This window comes from Pseudorasbora parva, chromosome 1 (genome assembly GCF_024679245.1).
Source record: "Pseudorasbora parva isolate DD20220531a chromosome 1, ASM2467924v1, whole genome shotgun sequence".
NCBI classification, from domain to species: Eukaryota; Metazoa; Chordata; class Actinopteri; order Cypriniformes; family Gobionidae; genus Pseudorasbora; species Pseudorasbora parva.
In genome coordinates, this window is record NC_090172.1 from 7,992,843 (window position 1) to 8,018,646 (window position 25,804).

A 25,804-nucleotide genomic window follows, 5' to 3' on the forward strand; every position below is an offset into this window, starting at 1 on the left:
AATGTTGATAGCCATTGCCAGTATTTAGAGAGCAGGATGAATCATCGCCTATATCAGTGGTTTTCAAATCTGTTCTGGGGTGTTTCCGGGACATATTTGAAAACCACTGGCCTAGATGGAATCCCTGGATTTGGTCCCACTTTATATTAAGTGTCTTTAATTACTATGTACTAACATTTAAATTAATCATTTGATATAATGCACTTGTTGTACATGCATATATTTACATTGTACTTATTTTCTGTAATTACATCTACGATTACACTGTTCACCCTCCCTTTACACTTTAACCCACCCTTAAACGTATATTACCAAACCTGTCCCTAACTTTGATCATATCCCATCTCAACAGCAGAAAAAGTGTTCAGCAATACAGCATCAACACATTAAGTGCATTGTACTTATTTTTGACCTAGGTATATAATAGTTAAATACACCTATTATAAAGTGTGACCCTGCAGATTCTAATTTTATGGATTCTCAGTCATGGTTTCAAGGGAAAATCTGAAAACATAAATCAGTGTATAAAAATAACTAAATAATAAATATGGAACTATATGTTACATTTAGCTGAGGTTCCCTGGTATTATGAATATTAGTAGCTGATAATAAAGTATTGTAAATCAATAATGTACCTGTTTATTTTTATTTTTTTATTTTATTTTTTACAATAACTTCCAGGATACAAAACCTTGGAATAATAAGTTAATAATAATACTTTTGTTCTGTTTCTGAAAAAAAATATCTCTTAAGCTCACTAAGGCTGCATCAAAATATTTGATAAAAAATTCAGTGAAAACAGTAATACTGTGTAATATTAATATCTATTATTAATATTTCTATTTTAAATAAATGCTGTTCTTTAAAACTTTTTATTAATAAAAAAATATGAAAAAAACTGAAACTAGTAGGTTTTCACAAACATTTTAAACAGTTTCTACCATTCATAATAATAAGAACTTCTTTTTCTGAGGAAAAAATCAAGGCGTATTCCTCACAGAGCGTCTTCCAAATTTGATGAAAAGCAGGGAAATCTGATGACATTTGATGGTTTACAGGTCGGCATTAGACTGGGTAAACCCAGCCTGATCTGCTGGCAATTTGATTTTGCACTGCAGCTCAGGCTGAAAACCTGTACAATAATTTCTACTGCTTCTGTTGCACTTTTGCGGGAACCAATCACAGACTGACTTATCAACTTGGCGTGCTATTGGCAGGTTTAACACGATGACAGATAGAGAAGCGATGGGTCGTTGCCTTTTGATCATGCCTCTTGTGGTCTGATTGGTTGAATGACTATCTAATTGGGTACAGAGTCATTTGAACTATGCCCATTGATAACGCCTCTTGTGCAGTAGAAAATACAGAGCAGACTCCCCAGACCAATGTTCAAAATTAAAAGATTGAGTTTGCTCTGGTGATAGCCAGACAAGGGTTCCGTTCTTCGTACGTTGCTAACTCAGTTAGCTGGATTTGATTATTGACTATTTGGCATGATCTCGGATTGTTTGGTTCTTCAACGCTCATCCTGGACTTGTTGTCATAGCAACATGTCCATAAACTTATTTCATGTAAACAGGATTAGATTGCATCTTGAGGTGATACTTAAAATCTGTCCCAGCCACTGCTACTTTATTACGAGAGTTCATTACTGAACCAGGGGCAATAATAATTAAATAATAATATAAAAAATGTATTTTAAATAATATTATAGCGTTGTGTAAAAGGTGAGTATAATGCTATAGACACAGTCACTTTGAGAGATTTATTTGTGATAGAATAATTACTTTATCATTTTATTGGAGGTTTACACACATGTTGTACAGTTATTCTGAGCCGTGCATTAATTTGAGTGATGACAGATATTATGGGATGGCTTGATGAAGTGCAGGAGATGCAGAGAACTTGATCTTGACCCTTAACAAACTATTAATGCTGTCATGTAACAAATCTGCTTCAAATTTACTTAAACACATTTTTGAATTGCTAATAACAACGTTGAAATAAAAATGTAAAGGGTGTAAAAATACCATAAAATCGTGAAAATAAATAATTTTAAATCATATTTAAAAAAAATAATTTATCATGTATCTATTATAACTTTTATATTGGTTTGGTCATTTGGATGTTTCCTTATAAAGGCCCAGATATTTGTGTTTTTTCTTTTTTTAATTTGTCTTTTTTTTATCAGGCTTTTTTAATTATATGATGTCATTATGTTGTCTTGACAACAGCCAATCGCTGCATTGCTGATCGTGGTTTCGAGTATCGGTGCATCTGCCCTCTTCAGTGAACACAAGAACGCACAGTAATCTTAGATAACTTAATCCAGATATTTTAATCCAATCTGCAAATTCGTTTGAAGAACCTAATTATCCAGAGATCAGTTAACACGATTAGAAGATCTGAGATCTGTTAAATCATCTCAGATGTATTAAGCCAGGTACGAAGAACGGACCCAAGGTCAGCATGGCTGACGTGGACGATTACCATTATGAATAGCCTGTGCTGGCCGTGGGTGTAGTCACATTACAGGTATTGAGCTCAATGTTGTACCTCTCGTTGGTTTTATATGGATTCGATATTTCAAGCTTTCTGAAGACGCATCTCATGTCTGCGTGGCAATTATTCGCTGAGTTCCGGTTTATTTTGACGGCAGAAAACGCACCCTGTTTGTTTTCTTAGTCTTTCCTTTTGTTTCTGTATGACAAAAAAAAATGATGGAGTATTTTAAGTCGATTTTGCTGCCATGTAGAAAGTTTGAAGCTTTGGATCCACCAAAACATGCCGGCGCGTTCATCAAGCCAAGGGGGTTAATAATTGAGCACCAATAATAATTGATGAGCGGCAATAACTGAGCAGCAAATCAGCACATTAGTGTGATTTCTGAAGGGTTATGTGATACACTAAAGACTGGAGTAATTAGACAATTTTTGTTTTACTGTATAGTATGTATAGTATATAATAGTAAGCATGGTAAACTGTGTTAAACTGAGCTAAGATTACCTTTATTGACATCTGATATAAATATAATAATGCCATTTTTTTTTTATAAATAAAGTGTCCAGAAAGAGTAGGAGAACACAGGCCTGAGGGAATTCAGCATGATGCTCAGCTGTGGCACAGAGACATGTAGAGCCGTGGATATTTGAGTCCTCTCAAATTTATCCGTCTTTCATTACATGCCTCTCTATAATCCCACACCATCATCCCTATAGTGCAAAGTTTTTTTCTGAAGGAGGACTCTCTTTCTCTTTCTCTCTATTTTTTTTTTCAGCCGTCTGCTTGGATTAAAATGACATCTCCCCTTGAGTCTTAGGAAATGCCACATGAAGCAGTTACTAACAAACCTTCATGCAAGAGGAGGGGGAGCGGATTGAGGTGTGTTGGGGGGGGGGGGTTGGATGTGCCCTTCAGCAAAAATGAATTTTCCAATTGCAGTTAGTTCTGCCATGAATAAATAAACAAATGAATAATTGAGAGGGCAACATAAATAAATAACATCACAAACATTTCACAGGCACTCATAAGTTCGGAAGATAACTGGGGCTGAATGCTAATGATAAAAACAGTACATGGAGCAGAATCCAATGCATTATTCACTGCTCGCTCGCTCTGAAAAAAGTCAAAATAAATTAATAAATATGAAAAAGAGAATCTCTCAAAGAACTCAAAACATCCAGTCAGCACTGAAGTGACAGGTTTGTCCCATTTATAACATCCAAGGACACTCTGCCAAACAAATAACTGACCAGTCAGAGATGTATAAATAAACCAGCACAGGCTTCTACTTCAATTGACAGGTTATGCAAAAGTTTGGCTCTGAGCGCACAGGGAAGCTAGAGACGAACGGGCGTCAGGTCCATCTTAAGTGTGTGAGTGAAAGTGGATGGACTGTCCTTGATCCAGTCTGCATTCGGCCCACGGAGGCCTTCACATGCAGCCTTCTAATCTAAGGCCGCATTTACACTGCAGGTCTTGATGCCCAATACCCATTGGGTGACTATATCTGATTTTTTTGATGACCAGTTTGCATCTTTTTTAGACCCATAACCGATATCTGCATTTACACTATTCACTTGGTGGAACAACCCAAGGAAGACGTACTGACCCAGAGAAGCTTAAAGGGGGGGTGAAACACTCAGTTTCAGTCAGTGTCATGTCAATCTTGAGTACCTATAGAGTAGCATTGCATCCTGCATATCTCCGAAAAGTCTTTATTTTTTTTATAATTATATAAGAAAGATGCGCTGTTCCGAGTCTTTCCGAAAAAAGCCGAGCGGGTGGGGGCGTGTCGTGTGAGCGGAGCTAAATAATGACGTGTGCACGCTGCTGCTATTGTGTTGAGTCGAGTGCGTCGTAAAGCTGTGTCATCCCTAACAGCGGGAAAAAAACTTTATTCAAAATAAAAATATGGCTTTTAATCAGATACAGCCATACATCTATGATCCGGAATCAGACCCAGAGGCTGCAGTTGAACAGGAGCAGCAGCAAAAACGACTAGAGCAGGACGTCTCTATGTGGTACAAGTTATACACTAACTATATAATATGCTTAGCGGCTTGTGTTATTTACATATTTATACTTGAATTATATCGTCGTATTTTTGTCTTTGAAGGTGTACATGTGGGAAGTGCAGTTGTGGACGTGTGTGTGTGTGTGTGTTTACGCGTGGTTTGTGTAGACAATTGTAACGTTATTAAGCGGACTGGTTTTGCACGGCAGGCTAAGTTAGTGTTTACATAGAAAGACACGGAATAGTAGCGCATTTGAATGAAGAAGCGCGCTTATTTAGTTCAACATATTTCCCCCCTCTTTGTGTATTGTTGTTTGGAGTGCTTTTACAATACACAAACATAAAGTTACACAAATAGTGGCCAGCTAAACAAATGTACACGCACTACACATCGCATGCTCCATTGATCAATTAACTATACGTGATCATGTTTGGGCTACTTGATGAGCATAGGCAAAAACACAGACATTTGAAGCAGTCTCACTCACCGCCTGCGGTTCTAACGTTGGGACCTTTATCGTTGGGACTGCTCCATCCTTCAGCATTAGGCGATCGGAAAATCCGGCGTCGAGCTGGGCCTTGTTTATGAAACAGTCCGCACCGAAATGCAGCGAACAGATATAAACATTCGCGCAACTCAGTTGCTGATCCGGAAAAGCAAATTATATCCACTGTTGCCTTAACGCGGGGTTTTTGGGGAATCTGTGCAGGACTGTCTTGGTCTGGCAACCAAAAACGCACTTTTTTGGTGACATTGTAATTGTGCACATCACCTGTGCAGCAGCCTACGAGCCAGCGCTTTGATGGGGGTAGCCTGTTACTTTCGCTCTCTCCCTCTCTCTCTCTCACGCTCTTCCGGTAGAATTGTCCGTAAGGCCCATACAAGGAAATTCCGCCCCCATTAACGTCAAAGGGGACGCATGATCGCAAAAAACTTGCCGAAACTTATGACTAACCGGAAGTAGTATTTTTGACAAAGAAATACTCCCATCAAACGTCCACCTTAACTTTTGAAACTTTGTCTATGTTTAGTATGGGATTCCAAGTCTTTAACAGTGTAAAAAGATCAGTATGCATGAAACAGCATTTCACCCCCCCTTTAAGTACAAATGGTGCGATTTGCAGCGGACGTGGATAAAATAATAAAATGTTTCGCATTCTGCACCATATTTAAAGGCCAGAAAACATGGGGATGAGCCTTCATCCTCTATTGCGCCATTGAAAATTGATCATGGTTGGTGTCCACCTGAGTTGAGGTCATTGGCCACTGTCGCTTTTGATGATGTACAACTCGCATTGATGCGACTATACACTGATTCTTAGTAAATATATTAAAGTTATTTAGTCAAGCATGGGGGATTTTCTTTTTTCTTTTGTTGTTTGATATTGACATTAATCACACAGAATATTATGTCTGCCTCTTTAAAGTCTGCACTGACCCAATTAATTGGAACACATCCAATTTCTTACTCAACTATATACGCTCACTATAGACATATTTGACTGTGTTTACCTTAAAGGTGCCCTAGAATGAAAAATTGAATTAACCTTGCCACAGTGAAATAATAAGAGTTCAGTACATGGACATCACATTCTGTGAGTCTCAAACACCATTGCCTCCTTCTTCTTATGTAAATCTCGTGAATCCAAAACACCACAGAAAAAAAGTGCTTCTCAACATAAACCAAACAGTGACGCAGGCGTTGGGGATCATTTATATGCACGCCCCCAACATTTGCATCTGTCCAAACATGTTCATTGTCAGGCAGAGATGACGGAGCGAATCATCAGGTAAACAAGCTGCTCACATGGACACACGTCATGTTCCAGGCTGTTCAGGAGACTTTTCTACCCTTCCCACAGATAAAAATGTCAACAGTCATGGGTGACATTTATAATCCGATACCACAACAATTTAATTCAAGATCGATCGTTTGTTCGGCCCATTTCAAGCAAGCTTCGCTCAGCGTCTTAAACTGAAGAAAAGGGCAACTATATTCCTGCAAGCAGTAAGTAGCGATTTATCCACTTATTGACTGTTTAAACAATTTCTGATTAAATTGAAAGTTTTTTAGAGAGACAGCATTGTCTATAATATGACGCAAGATGCTAGTACAGTAACAATAGGAACACCAAGTACCATACAAAACTAAATAGTGTGTCTAATGACAAAGGGTAATATTATTTTGTATTACAAAATACAACCGTAGATACGTTGCTTACAGATCGTTCACTCGATCCTTCTAGCAAACGTCACCTTTTCCACCATATACGTTAAAACGACAGTCATTTAACAAGGCTATTCATTTTGTAAAAAAATAAGTTATATATTTATATTTTTGAGAACTGAAGTATGGTGTTTCCTATGATGTTTTTGCCTATTTGTATTTCAGATTAGGCTACATCAGTCACTGTGCAACATTAGCTTACATTGTGACTAACGTTATATAAACATGCAATATCGTTGATGAAAAAAGACCAGTTTAAAATGTAGACTGAATGACACTTTAAGCAGAACATCTCAAATGGAGATTGCTGAAATGCAGCTTACTTGTTTATTGGTGTTTTCAGATCATCCACGTGCGAGAGAGAGCTCACGTGCATATGGTAGCCAGATTGGAAATGTTTAGGTAAAACACCGGATACACTGTGTCATCAAAAATAAAACACACACAAATACACAATATGCTTACAAAATCTTTTAATGATATTTTAATAAAGATTGTCGAATCCCCAAATTTTTTTATTGTATTAACTTTTTAATTTCAATGAACTCAAAATTTCAAGGCAACCAGATCACTTTTTTTATAAATATGTTTTTACAGTGTAGTATACCGGTTTCTTTTTACAGAAAAGCTATTTGGGGGATATAATTACTGAAATCTGGCAACCGCACGGACACAAGCTCTCTCTCGCGGATGATCTGAAAACACCAACAAACAAGTGAGCTGCATTTTATCAATCTCCATTTGAGATGTTCTGCTTAAAGTGTCATTCAGTCGGTCTGTGTTCTGTCAGGACGGTCAGGACTCATGAGCTGAACAGCTGAACTGCTGTGAGCTGCTAAAATAAGCCAATCAGAGCAGAGTTCAACATTAATATTCATGACTTTTCCAAATAAGGCAAAAACAGAGCATTACATCCTAGGGACAATTTATAGGGTTGTAAATGGACCTTTAAAACTGTATCTGGACATTTTTTGCCCTTAAATAAGCCACATACCCTCTATGTAGATATCAGAGAACAATTTAACAAAAAGTTTCAAATCGTTCTAGGGCCAGGACGTGCATTGTTACATATTTTTGACCATTCAAACTCAAAAATCCACAAAAGAGATCCGAAGTCACGATTGCATGTTTTCTGAAAGGCGAGTGTGTTTTCTGAAAGTCCCGCGCTGCGCGTATATATCTTGACTGTTCCGCTTCCGTTGTTTAGGGAACGGTGGAAGCAGAGTTTTGCATATCCTGACTCCTGCTGTCACACACTGCATTTATTAGTGCTGTTCAAAACTGCCTGATGTTAGTGAATGAAATGTGGACCTAGGACGAGCTACATGACAGTGAAGCATTAGGGGTGCTGATGGACTCGATCTACTCTATCTGTGTTTGATCATCACTCTGAATCTGATCTGGATACAGTCTTTCACAAAAATGGGATTTTCTCAGCTTTTTGTTCAAAATGTTTTTATTTTTATTTCATGAAGCTTACCCATATTCAAGTGTTGAGAAAAAAAAGGAATGCAAGAAGCTAGAATAAAATGTTTTTGTTTTGTTGTTGTTGTTGTTTAAAATAAGAGGGTCAGCTCTTTTTGATATATTGCATGCTCAGATATTCATAAAACTAAATATTCTATGGGCTATTCAATTTTGGTGAAAATGGTTAAAAACCCTGGTGGTGGCTGGCAAAAAATTTTTTTTAAACGCTGGTGGGGAAAGAGTTAAAATACTAATACAATTTTATATTGTACTATTTTAATAGTAGGGTATCATGATGCTTTTCTAGTACTGGTATATCGTTCAACACCAGCACCTAAGCTACTGAGTCATCCTGACCCCAAACTTTTGAATGAAGGTGACTTTTAGTGTTGAGAGTTACTGTATTTTCAATGTGTGTATCACAGACAGCTTTAAAAATGGACAAAAGGTGAGCGGAGCAAATGATTGACAGGTTTTTCTCACCTCCTCCTGTGTAGTAGTCAGACTCTCCTGGGCAGCCCGCAGGTCTGCCGTCAGTCTCAGAACCATCTCATCTCTATTGCACACCTACCACACAGACAGGTTTTACTCTACAGGAGCCTTACCAGACACTGTTTTAGCAAAGCATGCGGTGCGTTGTACCTCGTCCTGCTCTGCACTTTGTTGCTCTGTGAGCCATTTGCAGTCTTTCTCCTGATGCCGGATGGCACAATTCAGCTCAGCTACTCTGGAGGCCAGAAGATCCCTCTGCTGCTCTGCTTCCTGTAGCTCACGCTGCAGCCGAGAGACCGCACACTCCTCTTCATCCAGCTGTTTGTGCATAGGAACAGAGATACAAGATATCTTAAGTTATTGTAGGTCAGGTTGCATCATGCCGGTCAGTGGATGCGTTTATAGATGTGCAAATCTTGAAGGCTGGAGAGGGTGTAGCAGGTAGTGTATTGATGAGAGAAGTGTATTGATGCTGATCAGTCTTAAGCTCTCACTGATCTCTCTCTGATCTAGACTTGCTGGCGGCTTTACTTGCACAACATATTATACTGCACTTGTTTATTCCAATTGAGCACAGACTACTGGATAAACAGTCAATAAAACTAGTTAAACATAAAAAAGTAAAACATGAAAAGGATTTCTGAAGAACTTTTAAGCACCTTCTCTCTCAGAAAAGTGAAGCCTCAGACTTCACGTCCAGTGTTGGGGTAATGGATTAACCCAAGTTACGTAATTAGATTACTTTTTTCAAGTAGCGAGTAACGTGATGCATATACATTTACAGAAAAATGTGAGTTACTCTCTCAAATGTTTACTACTGTATGTTTTCTATGTATTACTACAGTATGTATTGACTGGCAGCTCTCCTGTCCCCATGTTCACATCAGGAGTGAGTGCAGAGGTGTGTGTCCCCTGTGTGAACATGATGCTTATTGCAGACTAGATGTGTGCATTTACTCATCTCACTGGCACAAAAACAGATTCAGTATTCCTCAAAATGAATAAAAACCTTGGAATGTATACACGCAAACCTGCAATAATTAAATGTTAATACAAATACTTTATTAATTTAATCTCACTTTTTTATCCAATGTATTTGCTGCTGACCTTCGATTATACAATTCAGCCACACTAATAAGCAAAAATTACTTTAAATAAACATCACATTTGTGTTAATTTTTTGGCTTTTATTGCTGAAGAGGGTACTTCTCAATACTCAAATTGATGCTTCCTAGTTTCCTCGCTCCTCCGTCCTCCAGCCCGTGACCTGGAAACCGATTGCACTCAGCCATCTTGAGGGACATCTCATTTCTCTAACTGAACTATGAGGAGATGAGGAAGGAGGAGTGATGAAGCTTCCTGAGGAGTCATGAGCGAGGGTACACAGGTGTATCTTCCCATGCATCCTAAGGGGTGGAGCTAAGATGAAAGGAAAGGAAACGAGGATGCGCACAAAAGAAATGAGAAGCACCCAGAGTGTTGAACACTCTCCTGCGTCCTATCTTCTGCAATCTATAATGACAGCACAGCTGTAAGGTTTGTTTGAGCTGCGCCCTCTACTGTACAGGCACAAATTTGCATTTCATCCAGCCTGAGGGTTATTGATTTCACTTTTGGTGTAAAAGGGCTTTATATTTGTATATTTGCCAAAAATATAACTTTTATATTATTATAAAGCAAACAAGCAGTCTTAACATAAGTGAGAAAAAAGTAACGCAAAAGTAACACAACACATACTGCAATTAGTTACACATTATTTAAAGGTGTCATTGTTACAATTTAATCATATGTTTAAGTTCTGAGTAACAATAATTAACTATATATTACATTATGGTTTGGTTGAGGGTTAGCTGCATGCATTTATGCATAATTTACTGTTATTACTATGGTAAGTACATGTAACATTAAAGTACAATAAATTGTTACCTTAGTTAATTTTTTAGGGAGCAACACAATATTGTAACGCATTACTTTCAAAAGTAACTTTCCCTAACACTGGTCGTGTCCATAGACCTGTTTTTAAGTGAAATATGGCAAGGGTTGTTGACAATTGTAAAGTTTGACAGCAAGTAGTCTTGCATAGCCAGCGAACGGAGTGTGGACTGTTTCAATTCTGATTCCAAAATGTTGGGACACTGTACAAATTGTGAATAAAAAAGGAATGCAATAATTTACAAATCTCATAAACTTATCATATTTTATTCATAATATAATATAGATAACATAACAAAAGGTGAAAGCGAGACATTTTGAAATGTAATGCCAAATATTGGCTCATTTTGGATTTCATGAGAGCTACACATTACAAAAAAGCAATAATAGTCCTAAAAAGTTAAATGTACATATAAGGAACAGATAGAGGACCAATTTTCAACTTATGTCAATTTGCAACATGATTGGGTATAAAAAGAGCCCCTTGGATTGGCAGTGTCTCTCAGAAGTCAAGATGGGCAGAGGATCACCAATCCCCCAATGCTGTGGTGAAAAATAGTGGAGCAATATCAGAAAGAGTTCCCTTATCGAGTCGGTTCCTCGACATTACGTATGGGGAAACCCTTTTCCTCGAAATGCTGAAGCCTGATTGAATCACTCTATTGCTTTGCAATAGCCAATGGCGTCCTGGCAATCGCCTGATTGGCTGGCCCAGCCACTATAAAAGCGATGTCAGGCGCCAAAAAACCTCAGAATCTTTCTTCTTCACCTGGAGCCTGGTTTCGTCGTTGATTTACGCTACGAGAGTGGACCACGCGGATTGCGAATCCCCTCTTGCGTTCCGGCGGATTACTAACTTCAAGATGTCTCTTTGTCGCGAGTGTGGCGGGCCCGTCGATTTTCCGGACGCACACGAGGATTGTGTGCTGTGTCTGGGCCTAGCCCATGCTGAGGCGGCATTGGAAGGATCAGATTGCCGAGCCTGTGAGGAATTGCCAATCAGGATCCTTCGTGCGCGGCTAGCCGTCGTTCGCGGCGACGACCCGCTGCCTCCTGCATCTCCTCAGCCCGCCGCCTTCGAGCCGCGGGCCGGAAGATCGCAGGTAACCCCTTCAAGGGGCTCTGCGGGGGGTTTGACGTCGGCCCATCCCCCACGTTGCCCTCGCGTGTCAGAACCCCCACTCACCTATGTTGAGGATAGTTCCCGCCCTCCGGCCGAAGCGCGGGAAATGGTCTCATTCGGATACGGAGAGGACGACGCCATGTCCACGAGTGCTTCCGATCCGGGTGCCTGGTCGGAAGTTCCTTCAGAGGCTGGCTGTACCTCAACCTCTCTGGATACGGAACTGATGAATATTCTTTCAGAGGCAGTGGCGGTTATGGAGCTGGACTGGGCGGCACCTGAACAGCCGTCCAAACGCTGGATGGACGGGTCCTTCCTCGGCGCTAGCCACCAGGCGGACGTCGCGCAGAGGCCCGCCCCCTTCTTTCCCGAGCTCCACGAGGAGCTCACTCGTTCATGGCGCTCCCCTCACTCAGCTCGGGCCCATGCTCAAGGGACTCAACTGCTCACGACAGTTGAAGGGGCGGAGAAAAAAGGATACGCCAGACCGCCTCCCGTCGAGGACGCCGTCGCGGCTCACTTATGCCCGTCCCGCGGTTGGAAAGCCGCCTCACTGCCTTCTAAGCCATGCCGAGCCACTGCTCACATCGCTGAAAAGGCATATATTTCAGCAGGACATGCAGCATCTGCCCTCCACACGATGGCAATCCTGCAGGTCTTCCAAACGCGACTCCTGCGGTCCCTGGACGAGGAAGGCCCGGACCCAGAATCAGTCCGTAAGCTGCGCATAGCAGCGGACCTCGGATTGGCCGCTTCTAAGAAGGTGGCCCAGGGAATCGGCCGCAACATGGGCAGCCTCGTTGTCCTGCATCGACATCTGTGGCTGACACTCACGGAGATGCGGGACGCGGAGAAGAAGCAACTCCTCGACGCGCCGGTAAGCCCGCAGGGCCTCTTTGGCGTCGCGGTGGAGGCGTTTTCAGAGAAGTACACGGAGGCATTGAAGCAATCTAAGATGCTGCCGCATCTTCTCCCCAAACGATCGAATGCGCCTCCCAGAGCGAGGTCCAGATCGTCATCGGCTCAACGTCAGGCAGGTTACGCTGGGCGCGCGCCTGTCCAGGGCGGGAATCCGCGCCGCGAGCCGGAACCGCCACTCCGTCAGAGGCAGTTCAGGAAACCCCGTTTCGGGGCGAAGTCGGCCCCTCATCATCAGGGTCGGCAGGCGGAGAAAAAGGAGCAGCGCTCCTGATGTTCCTGTGAGGAGGAAAAGAGCGCGGCCCGCGCACGACAGCGGACCGGCGGCCAAAAGAGCGCGTTCCCGCTCAGAGTTCTTTCAGCAGCCAACAAAGAATCCCTATGTGCATTCAAATGTTGTGCCAAATACAATGTATTGTGTTGCAATAAAACGTTACATGACTCACCAAAAGAGCTCTTTTCCTCCATTAACTACTGTCCGCGACATAAGCGAAACCTCTCCCTCGGGAGATGTTTGGCGGAGCGGAAGCTCGGCGCAACCCGAGTTTTTAAATGTCTCCGTGGGTCAGACCACAGACACACCACCTGCCGTCATTGTAAGCAGCGATGCTCTGCCGGCGACTGGCACGACGCCCTCGCCGCAGCGAACACCGCCGTCACTATTGTCGAACCACCTAAGCGCGTGGGCACAGCTACCGGCGGCGTCAGAGTGGGTGATCAACACTGTAAAGCGCGGCTACACGCTACAGTTCGCTCGCAGACCACCCCGCTTCAACGGTGTGATTATGACAGAAGTGTCGGAAGAGAGCGCCCCACTGTTACGGGCAGAAATCTCCTCCCTCATAGCGAAGCAAGCGATAGAGATGGTACCCGAGGAACAGAGGGAGTGCGGGCTGTACAGCCGCTACTTCCTTGTTCCGAAAAAGGACGGGGGCATGCGCCCCATTTTAGATCTAAGACCGCTGAACAAAGCGCTCGCGAAACGATCGTTCAAAATGATTACAGTGAAGCAGATCCTGGCGCACATTCAGCCCGGGGATCATTTCATTGCGGTGGATCTGAAAGACGCTTATTTTCACATCCAGGTAGCCCCTCATCACAGGCGTTTTCTGCGATTTGCGTTCGAAGGTGTTGCATTCCAGTTCAAAGTGTTACCCTTCGGCCTAGCACTGGCCCCCCGTACATTTACGATGTGCATGAATGCGGCGCTTTCTCCCCTGAGACTCAGTGGAATGCGCGTGCTAAACTATCTCGACGACTGGCTGATCCTTGCTCAATCGAAAAGTGTGCTCGAGGAACACAAACAGATGCTCCTCGCTCATTTAGCGCGCCTAGGTTTGTCTGTGAACATGCAGAAGAGCACGCTTCAGCCCTGCCAATCCATTACCTTTCTGGGTATGGTTTTGGACTCGCGCACGATGATCGCGCGCTTATCGACACAGAGAATCCAGTCCATTCACAATACACTGGCCTCGTTTGTGCGAGACAGGGCAGTCACTTTAAAAACGTTCCAGAGACTACTGGGTCTAATGGCGGCTGCAGCCTCCGTCTGTCGGCTGGGCTTACTGCATATGAGACCGCTGCAGCTCTGGCTACAGAACAGAGCCCCATCACACGCGTGGAGGGCAGGGACAGAACGCCTTGTCATAACGCGAGCATGTCTCGAGACCTTGACGCCCTGGTTCGGCACAGCTATGTTCGAACAGGGTGCTGCTATGGGCAGGGTGGTCAGGAGGATAGTGGTGACCACAGACGCATCGCTGTCAGGCTGGGGAGCCCTCTGCGATGGCAGACCAGCGTTCGGTACGTGGACGGGAGACCAAAAGCGCTGGCATATAAACTGCTTGGAGATGGAGGCTGTTCGTCTGGCGCTGCAGGTTTTTCTTCCGTTTCTGAAGGACCGTCATGTTCTGATCAGAACAGACAACACGGCGGTGATCGCATATATCAATCGCCAGGGAGGAATGCGCTCCCGCGCCCTACACGGCTTGGCGAGACGCCTGCTGTTGTGGACGGATCGGGCACTTCTCTCGATCCGGGCAGTACATATACCGGGCAGCTTGAACCGCGGAGCCGACATGCTGTCCAGGGAGGGCATTGTTCATGGGGAGTGGAGACTGCATCCCCAAACGGTAAAGATGATCTGGAGCATCTTTGGCGAAGCGGAAATAGACCTCTTTGCGTCGGAAGAGAACACTCACTGCCCTCTATACTTCTCGCTGACGACCGCTCCCCTGAAAGGGGACGCGCTGTCGAGCCGTTGGCCCACGGGTCAGAAATACGCGTTCCCCCCAGTCAAAATAATGCCGCTAGTGCTGCAAAAGATCAGGGAGGAGAGGGACGCTCTGCTTTTGGTAGCGCCAAAGTGGCCCAACCAACCGTGGTTCCCGGAGTTGATGAACATGTCGTCAACTCCTCCGTGGCGAATTCCACTGAGGAGGGATCTGTTGTCCCAGGCGAGGGGCTCCATATGGCACCCCAGGCCGGAATTGTGGGACCTACACGTGTGGAAAATCAGTGTGGAGTGAACCAGTTGGATGCTTCACACCGAGTCTGGCTCACGCTAGCAGAGTCCAGAGCACCGTCAACGAGGCGCTTATACGCACTGAAATGGGGAGTGTTTGCGCACTGGTGTGATAGCAAAAATGAAGACCCTGTGGTTTGTGCTATTCCCGTAGTTTTAACCTTCCTACAGGAACGTCTGGATAATGGCAGCTCTCCCTCTACGTTGAAGGTCTATGTGGCCGCTATCGCAGCCTCTCATAGTATACTGGATGGCCGTTCAGTGGGTAAACACCCCTTAATAACGAGCTTTCTTCGGGGAGCGAGGCGACTGAATCCCCCCCGCCCTCGCCAAATGCCAGTATGGGACCTAGCCTTAGTGCTCAGAGCGCTATCTGACACACCGTTCGAACCAGCTGAGTCTATCGAACTGAAAGTGCTCTCATTTAAGACGGCGCTGTTGCTCGCGCTGGCGTGTGGGAAGCGGGTAGGTGATCTACATGCCCTCTCAGTTAGTAATGCTTGTATGCAGTTTGGTCCAGACGATTGTATGGTCAGACTCACGCCCAGACACGGCTACACGCCTAAAGTGCTCTCAACCCCGTTCAGGGCCCAGGTTGTCACGATACAAGCTTTTTGTTCCACAGAGCCAACCTCAGATTCAGCGTCACAGAAGTGCGCCTTGTGCCCCGTGCGTGCGCTGCGTGCTTATGTAGACAGAACTAGTCAGATTCGAAGTTCAGAACAGCTCTTCGTCTGCTACGCTGGCGCCAGGAAAGGTGGCCCGCTGTCGAAGCAGAGACTGTCGCACTGGATTGTGGAGGCTGTGCGCCTAGCTTATCATTCCCAGGGACTTGACTGCCCGATAGGAGTGCGTGCCCACTCTACTAGGAGTCTGGCATCTTCATGGGCCTGGGCTAAAGGTGTGTCTATTCAAGACATTTGCCTTGCGGCAGGCTGGTCATCTCACAACACTTTTGCGAAATTTTATAACTTAGATATTCCCTCCTTTGCACCACACGTTCTGTCAGTGCAGGAGGAGAAGGCTGAACAGCCATTGGACGACTGAGTCACCTGAAGACACGCCCCAACCCAGCGCGTGTTTCAGACGTGGTTTCAACTAGGTCGTCTAAGCAGCACGGGACAATACAGAGTCAAGTTAACTCTATAGCGCCTTTAAGTCATAACCACATTTTCAGTGTTATCCCCATTATCTATGCCCGCTTATCCACGCCGGCTATATATTCGAGCACCAACATCTTGTTGCCTTATTCACCCCCTGTAATTCACTAGTCCAACGTAGTTCGACTGTATACAAGGGAGACGCTGACAGTGTCAACGCAGAGTTGGCTCTCTGCCAGGGTTTTCAACCAGGTCCGATACCTGACCTGAAGGGGGAGGGGCGAACGCGCTGATACCAGTGGTTACAGCCGAAAGCGCCATTGGCTCTGTTGTACCGGGCCGACTCTATTTTCTTTTCACACGGCGGGGTTTTATACGTTCCCCATACGTAATGTCGAGGAACCGACTCGATAAGGGAACGTCTCTGGTTACTCAACGTAACCTTAGTTCCCTGAGAGGAGGGAACGAGACATTACGTAAACTGCCGTGTGAAACGCCTCCTCATTGCCTCAATAGCTCTCGTTCAGTCGAAAGATTCTGAGGTTTTTTGGCGCCTGACATCGCTTTTATAGTGGCTGGGCCAGCCAATCAGGCGATTGCCAGGACGCCATTGGCTATTGCAAAGCAATAGAGTGATTCAATCAGGCTTCAGCATTTCGAGGAAAAGGGTTTCCCCATACGTAATGTCTCGTTCCCTCCTCTCAGGGAACTAAGGTTACGTTGAGTAACCAGAGACGTTTTTCAGAGAAAAATTGCAAAGAGTTTGAAGTTATCATCATCTACAATGCATCATGTCATCCAAAGATTCAGAGAATCTGGAACAATCTCTGTGCTTAAGGGTCAAGGTCGGAAAACCATACTGGATGCCCGTGATCATCGGGCCCTTAGACGGCACTGCATCACATACAGGAATGCTACTGTAATGGAAATCACAACATAAGCTGAGCTCAGGAATACTTCCAGAAAACATTGTCGATGAACACAATCCACCGTGCCATTCCCCGTTGCCGGCTAAAACTCTACAGATCAAAAAAGAAGCCTAAAACATGATATCTAAACATGATCCAGAAGCGGAGGCATTTTCTCTTGGCCAAGGCTTATTTAAAATAGACTGTGGCAAAGTAGAAAACTGATCTGTGGTCAGATTAATCAAAATTTGATTCGTTTGTTTTGAAATGGGCATCCAAATTGATAAACTAGTGAAGGAGGAATATATAAATAATTAATTTAATGCTAAATTTAATTTAATGCTAAATATGTGTGAAAATAAAATATTCTATTTAATCTTAAATTTGTGCATAAATGCATATACTCTATATCAGGGGTCTTCAACTAAAATCGCTTGGGGTCCATTAAATTGCCAAGGTCCGGACAATTATATACCTAAAAACATGAATTGATGTCTTTTGCCAGACTAAAGAAATTAGTATAGAATAAAAAAAGTGTTTTTATTGAACAAAATATAGTATGTTCGCATATACAGTCCCTGACAAAAGTCTTGTCACTTGTGTACAAATTGACCTAAAGTGCCGCTGAAATAAATTTCTAATCAAGATATTTTTACAAGAAATGGCTCATTTTAATCCCACCAGCTTTTGTGATAATGTTTCAGTGAAAAACTAAACTTTCAAAAAGTATTCTAATATTCACAGCTTGGTAAAGCCCATTGAGTCAATTTTTGCAAAGACATAAGTGTTGTCACCTCGTCATATGAGCTTCACCTGTGACTAATAATGGATCAATTAGGTCTCAAGTGTGTATAAAAAGAACCCCAGTACACTAGACCTTCACATCAACTGCAACTAAACCTCTGCAAACATGCCTAAGATTCACCCTGAGACTAAAGTTTTGATTATCAAGAGGCTGAAGACCAGATCCACTGCTGATGTGGCAGACACCTTCAATGTGTCTCAGCGTTAAGTACAGAGGATAAAAAAAATATTTGAAGAGACTGGAGACGTTTTTGACAAGCCCAGGTCAGACAGACCCCGCAAGACAACTGCTCGAGAGGACCGTTTGTTGGCTCGAAAATCCAAGGCCAGCCCATTTTCCACTGCAGCAGAGCTCCACGAGACCTGGTCACCTGAAGTCCCTGTGTCAACCAGAACAGTTTGTCAGATTCTGTCTCGAAATGGCCTCCATGGTCGAATCAGTGCCTAGAAGCCAGCGCTAAACAAAAGACAATTGAAAAACTGTGTGGCATTTGCCAAGGCCCACAGCCTGCTAAAAGGATGGACGCTGGAAAAGTGGCAGAAGGTGGATTTTTCAGATGAATCTTCTGTTGAATTACACCACAGTCGCCGCAAATATTGCAGGAGACCTACTGAAGCCCGAATGGATCCGAGATTCACCCAGAAAACAGTGAAGTTTGGTGGTGGAAAAATCATGGTCTGGGGTTACATCCAGTATGGGGGTATGAGAGAGATCTGCAGGGTGGAAGGCAACATCAATAGTCTAAAATACCAAGAAATCTTAGCTACCTCTTATATTCCCAACCATAAAAGAGGCCAAATTCTGCAGCAGGACGGTGCTCCATTGCATACTTCCATCTCCACATCAAAGTTCCTCAAGGCGAAGAAGATCAAGGTGCTCCAGGATTGGCCAGCCCAGTCACCAAACATCAACATCATTGAGCATATGTGGGGTAGGATGAAAGAGGACGCATGGAAGACGAAACCAAAGAATATTGATGAACTCTGGGAGGCATGCAAGACTGCTTTCTTAGCTATTCCTGATGACTTCATCAATAAATTGTATGAATCCTTGCCAAACCGCATGGATGCAGTCCTTCAAGCTCATGGAAGTCATACAAGATATTAAATTTGGATCTCACAGCACCACAACTTAATTTGCTGACATATTTTTGTATTTGCAGCTAATTTGTTCCATTTCTGTATAGGCGACAAAACTTTTGTCTTGCCAAATTTTGACCTTTCTGTCTTGATTAAATGATAAATATTTTTTCTGTGAAAATTATTTATTTCAGTGCATTAAACATCATTTGGGAGGGTTTTAGCTTTTCATATGAGCTATTTCTAACACCAATTAATTAATTAAAAGTCATAAAGAAATAAATGTATCTCATTTTGAGGTTGTTCTGTTTAAGTTGCGTTGGTACAAAATATCTAATTCAACCAGTAGCCATGTCTGTGTCTGACAAAAATATGATGAATGAAAAAATGCCTTCATCTCTAAATCTGTACTGAAAATACATTACTTTTAATATTACTGGCAACTAAAGAGCTTTTTCTGCTGAACTGAGGTAACAATCAATGAACACAAACGCTCCTGGTTAAAAAACAAAACAGAAATCTCATAACATAATTTTATGTTCATTCACATGTATAGTTTCTACCTAACTAAATGTAGGCTATCTTCAGCCCTGCTCTCTCTGTGCTTCAAATTGCACTGGTAAAAAATCATTAGCAATATTCTCCAGAAACACAAACAGGTAAAAAAATAAAGTGTCACCAGTGTTGGAAAAATGAAAAAAGTGCAAGAAACATTTTATCTCTTTATTTCAACTGTTCCTTTAAATCCAGAAAAACGTAAATAACCTTAAATAACATTTCAAAAGGCTGAGCTGAGTTAACATGGGAGCCAAAATAAAAACGGACACGCGACAAGCTGCAATATTTATAAAATTTATATTATAAATTTATTATATAAATTTATATTTCCCTCAAATCGTCCATGTACATACATACTTATTTCACCCTGTGCTCCAAGATACACCTGTGCAGTTCTTCTGTCAGAAGTCGATTCAAAACTGAGCTTGCGCAAATGTGTGTGTCCGGTGTGAGATACCTGAGACGCACGCGGAGCTGATCTTTGCGTCTGGGGTGCGACCCCTTTAACAGTCAACGCAACCATGGTTGCGTTCCAACGAAAAAAACGGTTCTACTGAGCTGCCTGATATAAATGTGATTATTTATTTATTTATCTTTAAAATCGCATTTGGCATTTAGTTATTTCATTACGTCAAAAGGCTTCGCGGTCCAGATGGATGCATCTCGCGGTCCGGATTCGGACCGGAGTCCGCCAGTTGGCGACCCCTGCTGTATATGTTCAGAAATAAATGACTTTTTAGCTATTTTAAGAAAAAAACTGTTCGATTAAATTGTAATATTTCACAAGATTCATGTATTTACTGAATTTTGGATCAAATAAATAAATCCTCAATGAGCATTAGGCCTTGTCCACACGAACATGGATATTTTTATAACCGTGACTTTTTTTACACCGTTCGGCCGTTCGTCCACACGGAACCACAGTATCAGGTCACTGAAACCGAACATTTTTGAAAACCCCTGCCAGGGTGAGGATTTTCAGAGACGCTGATTGCAGTGTTGTCGTGTGGACAATAAAAACTGCGTTTTTGCCTTGCGACGTCAGAGTGTGCGCCGTTATCCGCTGTGTTTGACGTCAGATTGTGCGCCGCTGACTGCTTTGTTGATGACCCTATGGTTGACGATTCTGTGCAATGCCAGACGTAGCCCACATATTGCTGGTAGTAGCTGTGCTAACAGGGCTGCTTGTATCATGTACACAGATACATGCTATTGTTAGCCTACCGGAACTGGTAATAACTTTTTGTTAGGCTTCTGATTGGCCAACATGCCTTTACGATTAGGGTGATATCGCCGCCTGCTGGTGTGGCATGCTCTTGACAGCGCTTGATAGTGGGTTTTTGCGTTTTCATGCAGACAGAGATTTTCTCTAAAACCAAGCATGTGTGGACGGGATTTTTTTTTAAACGCAGGAGGAAAAACTACCTAGTTATAAAAATACCCGTGTCCGTGTGGACTAGGCCTAAGAGAGCTACATTCTTTCTCAAGAATTCTGCTTCCTGGCTCAAAGCTTTCAGTTTGTCCTCATGCTGACCAAGCTAAAAGACCCTGAACAGGCGTCAATTAAAAACAGCGGGGTTCAAAACAAACAAAGGAGAAAAAAAAAAAAAAAAAACATATTTTGTTTCTATGAGTGAGGACAGTACTGGAATATAATGTTCCATTCTTTCTGTCCTCCATGCATTCTGGATGCAGGACAAATTGACGATTTAAGGAAATGGTTCAATTTTTAGGGAGCGAGCAACAGCCTTTCTCACATTAAATGGCAAATTGGATAACGTGGGCTCAAACCACTTTGTCTGTTATTATTGGAAATGATTGTGGATTACAGATAATTATCTGTGAAAGTACCATTCCCCCTTTATTCCAAACAGAATGATCCAACTTCAAATAAAATATGATTTTAGTGCATTTCTGTGAGTGGATGCAGGATATAAGCAGAGAATAGGCCGTCTAATCATATTGCCTACAGTAATCATAAAGAAAGACAAAACACAAATTCAAGCAGCAGGGGTTCTTGGAACATTATTATGGATTCACATTTAAAGAAGAAATCCTTCAAGTAACGATGTAGCAACAGATGTTTTCTTTCATACCTTTTATAAAAAATGAAAACAAACAAATAAATAATATATACATATATACATATTGCCAAATGTATTGGGACACCCCTCCAAATCATTGAATTCAGGTGTTCCAGTTACTTCCAATGGCCACAGGCATATAAAATCAAGCACCCATGCAGACGCTTCTACAAAATTTGTGAAATAATGAGTCACTTTCAGGAGCTTAGTAAATTCAAGCGTGGTACCACAGGCTGTTACCTGTGCAATAAGTCTATTCATAAAATTTCCTCACTACTAAATATTCAGACTTGTGCCAAGCATAAAGTTTGGTGGATGGGGGATTATGTTTTGGAGTTGTTTTTCGGGGGAACTTTTTCAGCAACTTTGTGGAAATAGTTTGGTGGTGGCCCTTCCTGTTCCAACATGACTGCGCACCAGTGCACAAAACAAGTTCCATAAAGACATGGATTAGCGAGTTTGGTGTGGAGGAACTTGACTGGCCTGCACAGAGTCCGGACCTTAACCCGATAAAACACCTTTGGGATGAATTAGAGTGGAGACTGCGAGCCAGGCCTTCTCATCCAACATCAGTGTCTGACCTCACAAATCCGCTTCTAGAAGAATGGTCAAAAATTCCCATAAACACACTCCTAAACCTTGTGGAAAGCCTTCTCAGAAGAGTTGAAGCTGTTATAGCTGCAAAGGGTGGGCCAACTCCATATTAAACCCTACGGAGTAAGAATGAGTCATCAAGGTTTTTGAGTTTTGTTTGGGTGGAGGCAGATCAGTGCCTCCACCCACTGGAGATCAGAATGCAAACTCACAGCCGATTGTACGAAAGCGGTGAGTTTAAGCTGACTTGAAGATTGGAGAAGACTGGTGTCATCAGTAAAGAGAAGTATGCCATTTAACTGGAGGATCTATGATTTACAGTTATAAAATTTTGATTAAAAATGTAAATGTCAAAGAATTTTATGTATCACTAACAGTAAGGTCAATAACATGAAGTTAGAAAAAAAAAAAAAAAAAAAAAAAAAAAATTATATATATATATATATATATATATATATATATATATATATATATATATATATATATATATATATATATATATATATATATATATATATATATGGGCTGAGCTGAAAAATCTGATTTCCTTTGCTGGTCTGCTGATTGGACATTGGTGTGGAGCTGGGCTTAATTGGTCCCCATTGTACTGATGTGAAAATGAGGAGAGGTCACCGGGTCACAGTCAGGTGACCTGTTAACCTCTAGCGATCCTCTCACCCCTGTTCTTCCTCATTTATTTCATTCTGCCTTTCCTCTGGTCTCTATCACAGCTCTTCACCTCCCCCATCCTAGATTTACATCCCTTATCTCACTCCTAACATACATTTTCCTCTTTAAATTTTGTATTTTGAGCAGGCTGTAAAGCATGCATGCATATTAATGAAATGTTTAATGCCCTTATTTTAATTAAAAAAAAACTCTTTCTCCTCCACTGTTATAATTTTCCGTCATTTATGAGAGGACGCTTCTCCGGAATTGTCCTGCTTTTTTTCACTGTTATACGCTAGGGGGCGCTGTCACATCTTCTGAAAGAGTACTTCATCTCCAGAACAAAACACACATGAAGAAGAATCAGAAACAAGCGATATCATATGTAAGCAAATGCTTATAGAAATTACACGATCATCGACAGACTTGGAAACTCCTTTGACCTTGAAGTTTATTCTCTAATTCTACTCTCTGTTTAATTTCCCTGCTCTCACCGCTCTGTGGAGTTTATCCACATCCTCCTGAAGCCTGCAGTTCTCCTCCTGCTGTAGTTTCAGGCTGCTGACGGCTCTGTCTCGGCTGTCCTGGGCCTGCTGGAGCTGTGTGTGTGTGTGCCGGAGGCTCTCTGAGACGGAGTACCATCGCTTCTTCCATTCCTTCAGCTCTTTCTCCTTCTGGTCAAATCCTCTCTGCAGCTCTGCAGTCAGCTCTTCCTGATGCCTGACCTACACACACATGTACACATGTACAGCTTAATACATGCATGAACAGTGGCAACAAATCATTTTTGTATAATGTAGCAAAATGCATGAAAGCCGTTGTACTAGATGCAAAAATATCAAACCAAGTACCAATTATTTTAACTCTATGAAGCCTACTGTATGATATTTAAACATGCACATTTATAAGGCCACCAAATTATGAATATAATCAAAACTTTGCTGAAAAAACGTGTTGTACTTATCTACTACATGCTTTCTGTTGTCAGATTGAAGACTAATATTATTTTAGCAAGTAAAAGGCCTATATTAGTATCATTCTAAAACGTCCCACCTTCAGGTTGTTGTTCGCGTGTGTTTTCACTGTGAAATCTTTACTGATTTTTATAAAGTAAATTTAAAGGGCGGGAGGGGTGAAATGCTGTTTCATGCATACTGAGCTTTTTACACTGTTAAAGACTTGGATTCCCATCCTAAACATAGACAAAGTTTCAAAAACTAATGTCGGACGTTTGATGGAGTATTTCTGTGTCAAAAATACTCCTTCCGGTTTCTCACAAGTTTCGGAGAGTTTTTTTCGAGTATGGCTCGACTTGACGTTAATAGAGTGGAAGGTCCTTGTATGGGCCGTATGGGCTCTTCTCCCGGTAGGGTGCGCGCGCACGTGACTAGAGTGAGAGAGGAAATGCACGCCCATAAACACTCAGCTGCAGATCCAGTCGTCCGTGAACACTTCTGTCGTTATAGTCCGCGCCGCGCTCCACTTTATTCCTATGAGTGACATCAAGCGACTTCAACGCTTCAGCACAGCATTCCGGGAAGGCAGCGCTGCATTTGAACCGATTTGAACGCAGAAATGACGGGAAGCTTCACAACATCGCTTCAGTTGCGTCTCAAAGTGGATTTCCACGGTCACTGCTGTCACAGGACTGTTCTATTAAGTAAACATCAGTAAACGACACGATCGCGTGCTTCGTCATTCAAATGTGCTAACGGTTACTCCATTGTTGTTCTCTGTATAACGTTACACTAGTCTGACGTGCAAAACCGTTTTGCTTGCTACTGCTAAGGTTTAGTCACATACAATAGTCCATAAACCGAATCATGTCCTCATAAAGTGCGAGTAAAGACACACAAATTATTTCAATTGTTCAATTTATTTCTGCCTCAGATTTGATTCTGGATCATTATCTGTATTAGCTGAGATACGCATGAGTTTCTCCACGCTTGAGGACGTCAGCGCTTTGTTCGCAATCGTCATTCTTTAGCTCCGCCCACTCGATACGCCTCCAGGCGCTCGTTTTTTTCCGGCAAGACTCGGTACAGCCTATATTTATTTTATAAATATAATAAAACGAAAGACTTTTCGGAGATATGAAGGATGCAATACTACTCTATAGGTACTCAAGATTGACATGAGATTGACTGAAACTGAGTGTTTCACCCCCAAATTACCTTTATATTGCTATTTCAAGATGAACACTTTCTTGAATATTTCAATCATCAACGTATTGCATTGCATTATACATTTTAAATCTATACAGAACTTTAATCATAAAAGTAACTGCTATATTTACTTCTTATTAAATCAAATTTAAAACTTTGATTAAATTTAAGATACAATTTATACAAAGCTAAATTCCCCATAAAGAAAGGCTTTCTACAAAACAAAACTTAATGAAGTGGTCATTTCTGACAAACTCCATGTATTCTGATATATTGCATATCTAATGATGTGTGCATTATTTGTGCTGTTCACTTTTCACAATTAAACATATATTAAATAAAAAATAAGACATTAGGCTGTAATATTTAAACATCAATTTGAAGCAAAATACGTTTTACTGGTACTATATTTATAGCATCTAGGCAGACATTTGCTAATAAAAGCTTTATTGATGTGACACTAGGCTATTTTACAGTAAACACTTCATAATCTGCTTAAAACAGGCCAAATAAATCTTGTCTAAACAGTCTTTTGTCTATGACATTTTATGCTGCAGCAGGATTCATATTTAAATAAGGCAGCGGCTATTTGTGAATAAGTGAAAATAGTGATTATTTACACCATGTAAAATAGCAGGTCTT

At 42.1% G+C, this 25,804-nt stretch overlaps 1 protein-coding gene across 1 annotated transcript in view; it reads right to left on the bottom strand.

Annotated features, from left to right (window-relative positions):
- Nucleotides 1–25,804, bottom strand: part of LOC137040526 (polyamine-modulated factor 1-binding protein 1) — a 319,746-nt gene that overhangs the window by 65,467 nt on the left and 228,475 nt on the right. The window contains exons 9-11 of the mRNA XM_067416248.1: nucleotides 23,492–23,722; nucleotides 8,854–9,021; nucleotides 8,695–8,778 (exon numbers count right to left, since the gene is read on the bottom strand). Coding sequence (XP_067272349.1) covers nucleotides 8,695–8,778; nucleotides 8,854–9,021; nucleotides 23,492–23,722 — 483 coding nt within the window. The remainder of the gene's footprint in view (nucleotides 1–8,694; nucleotides 8,779–8,853; nucleotides 9,022–23,491; nucleotides 23,723–25,804) is intronic.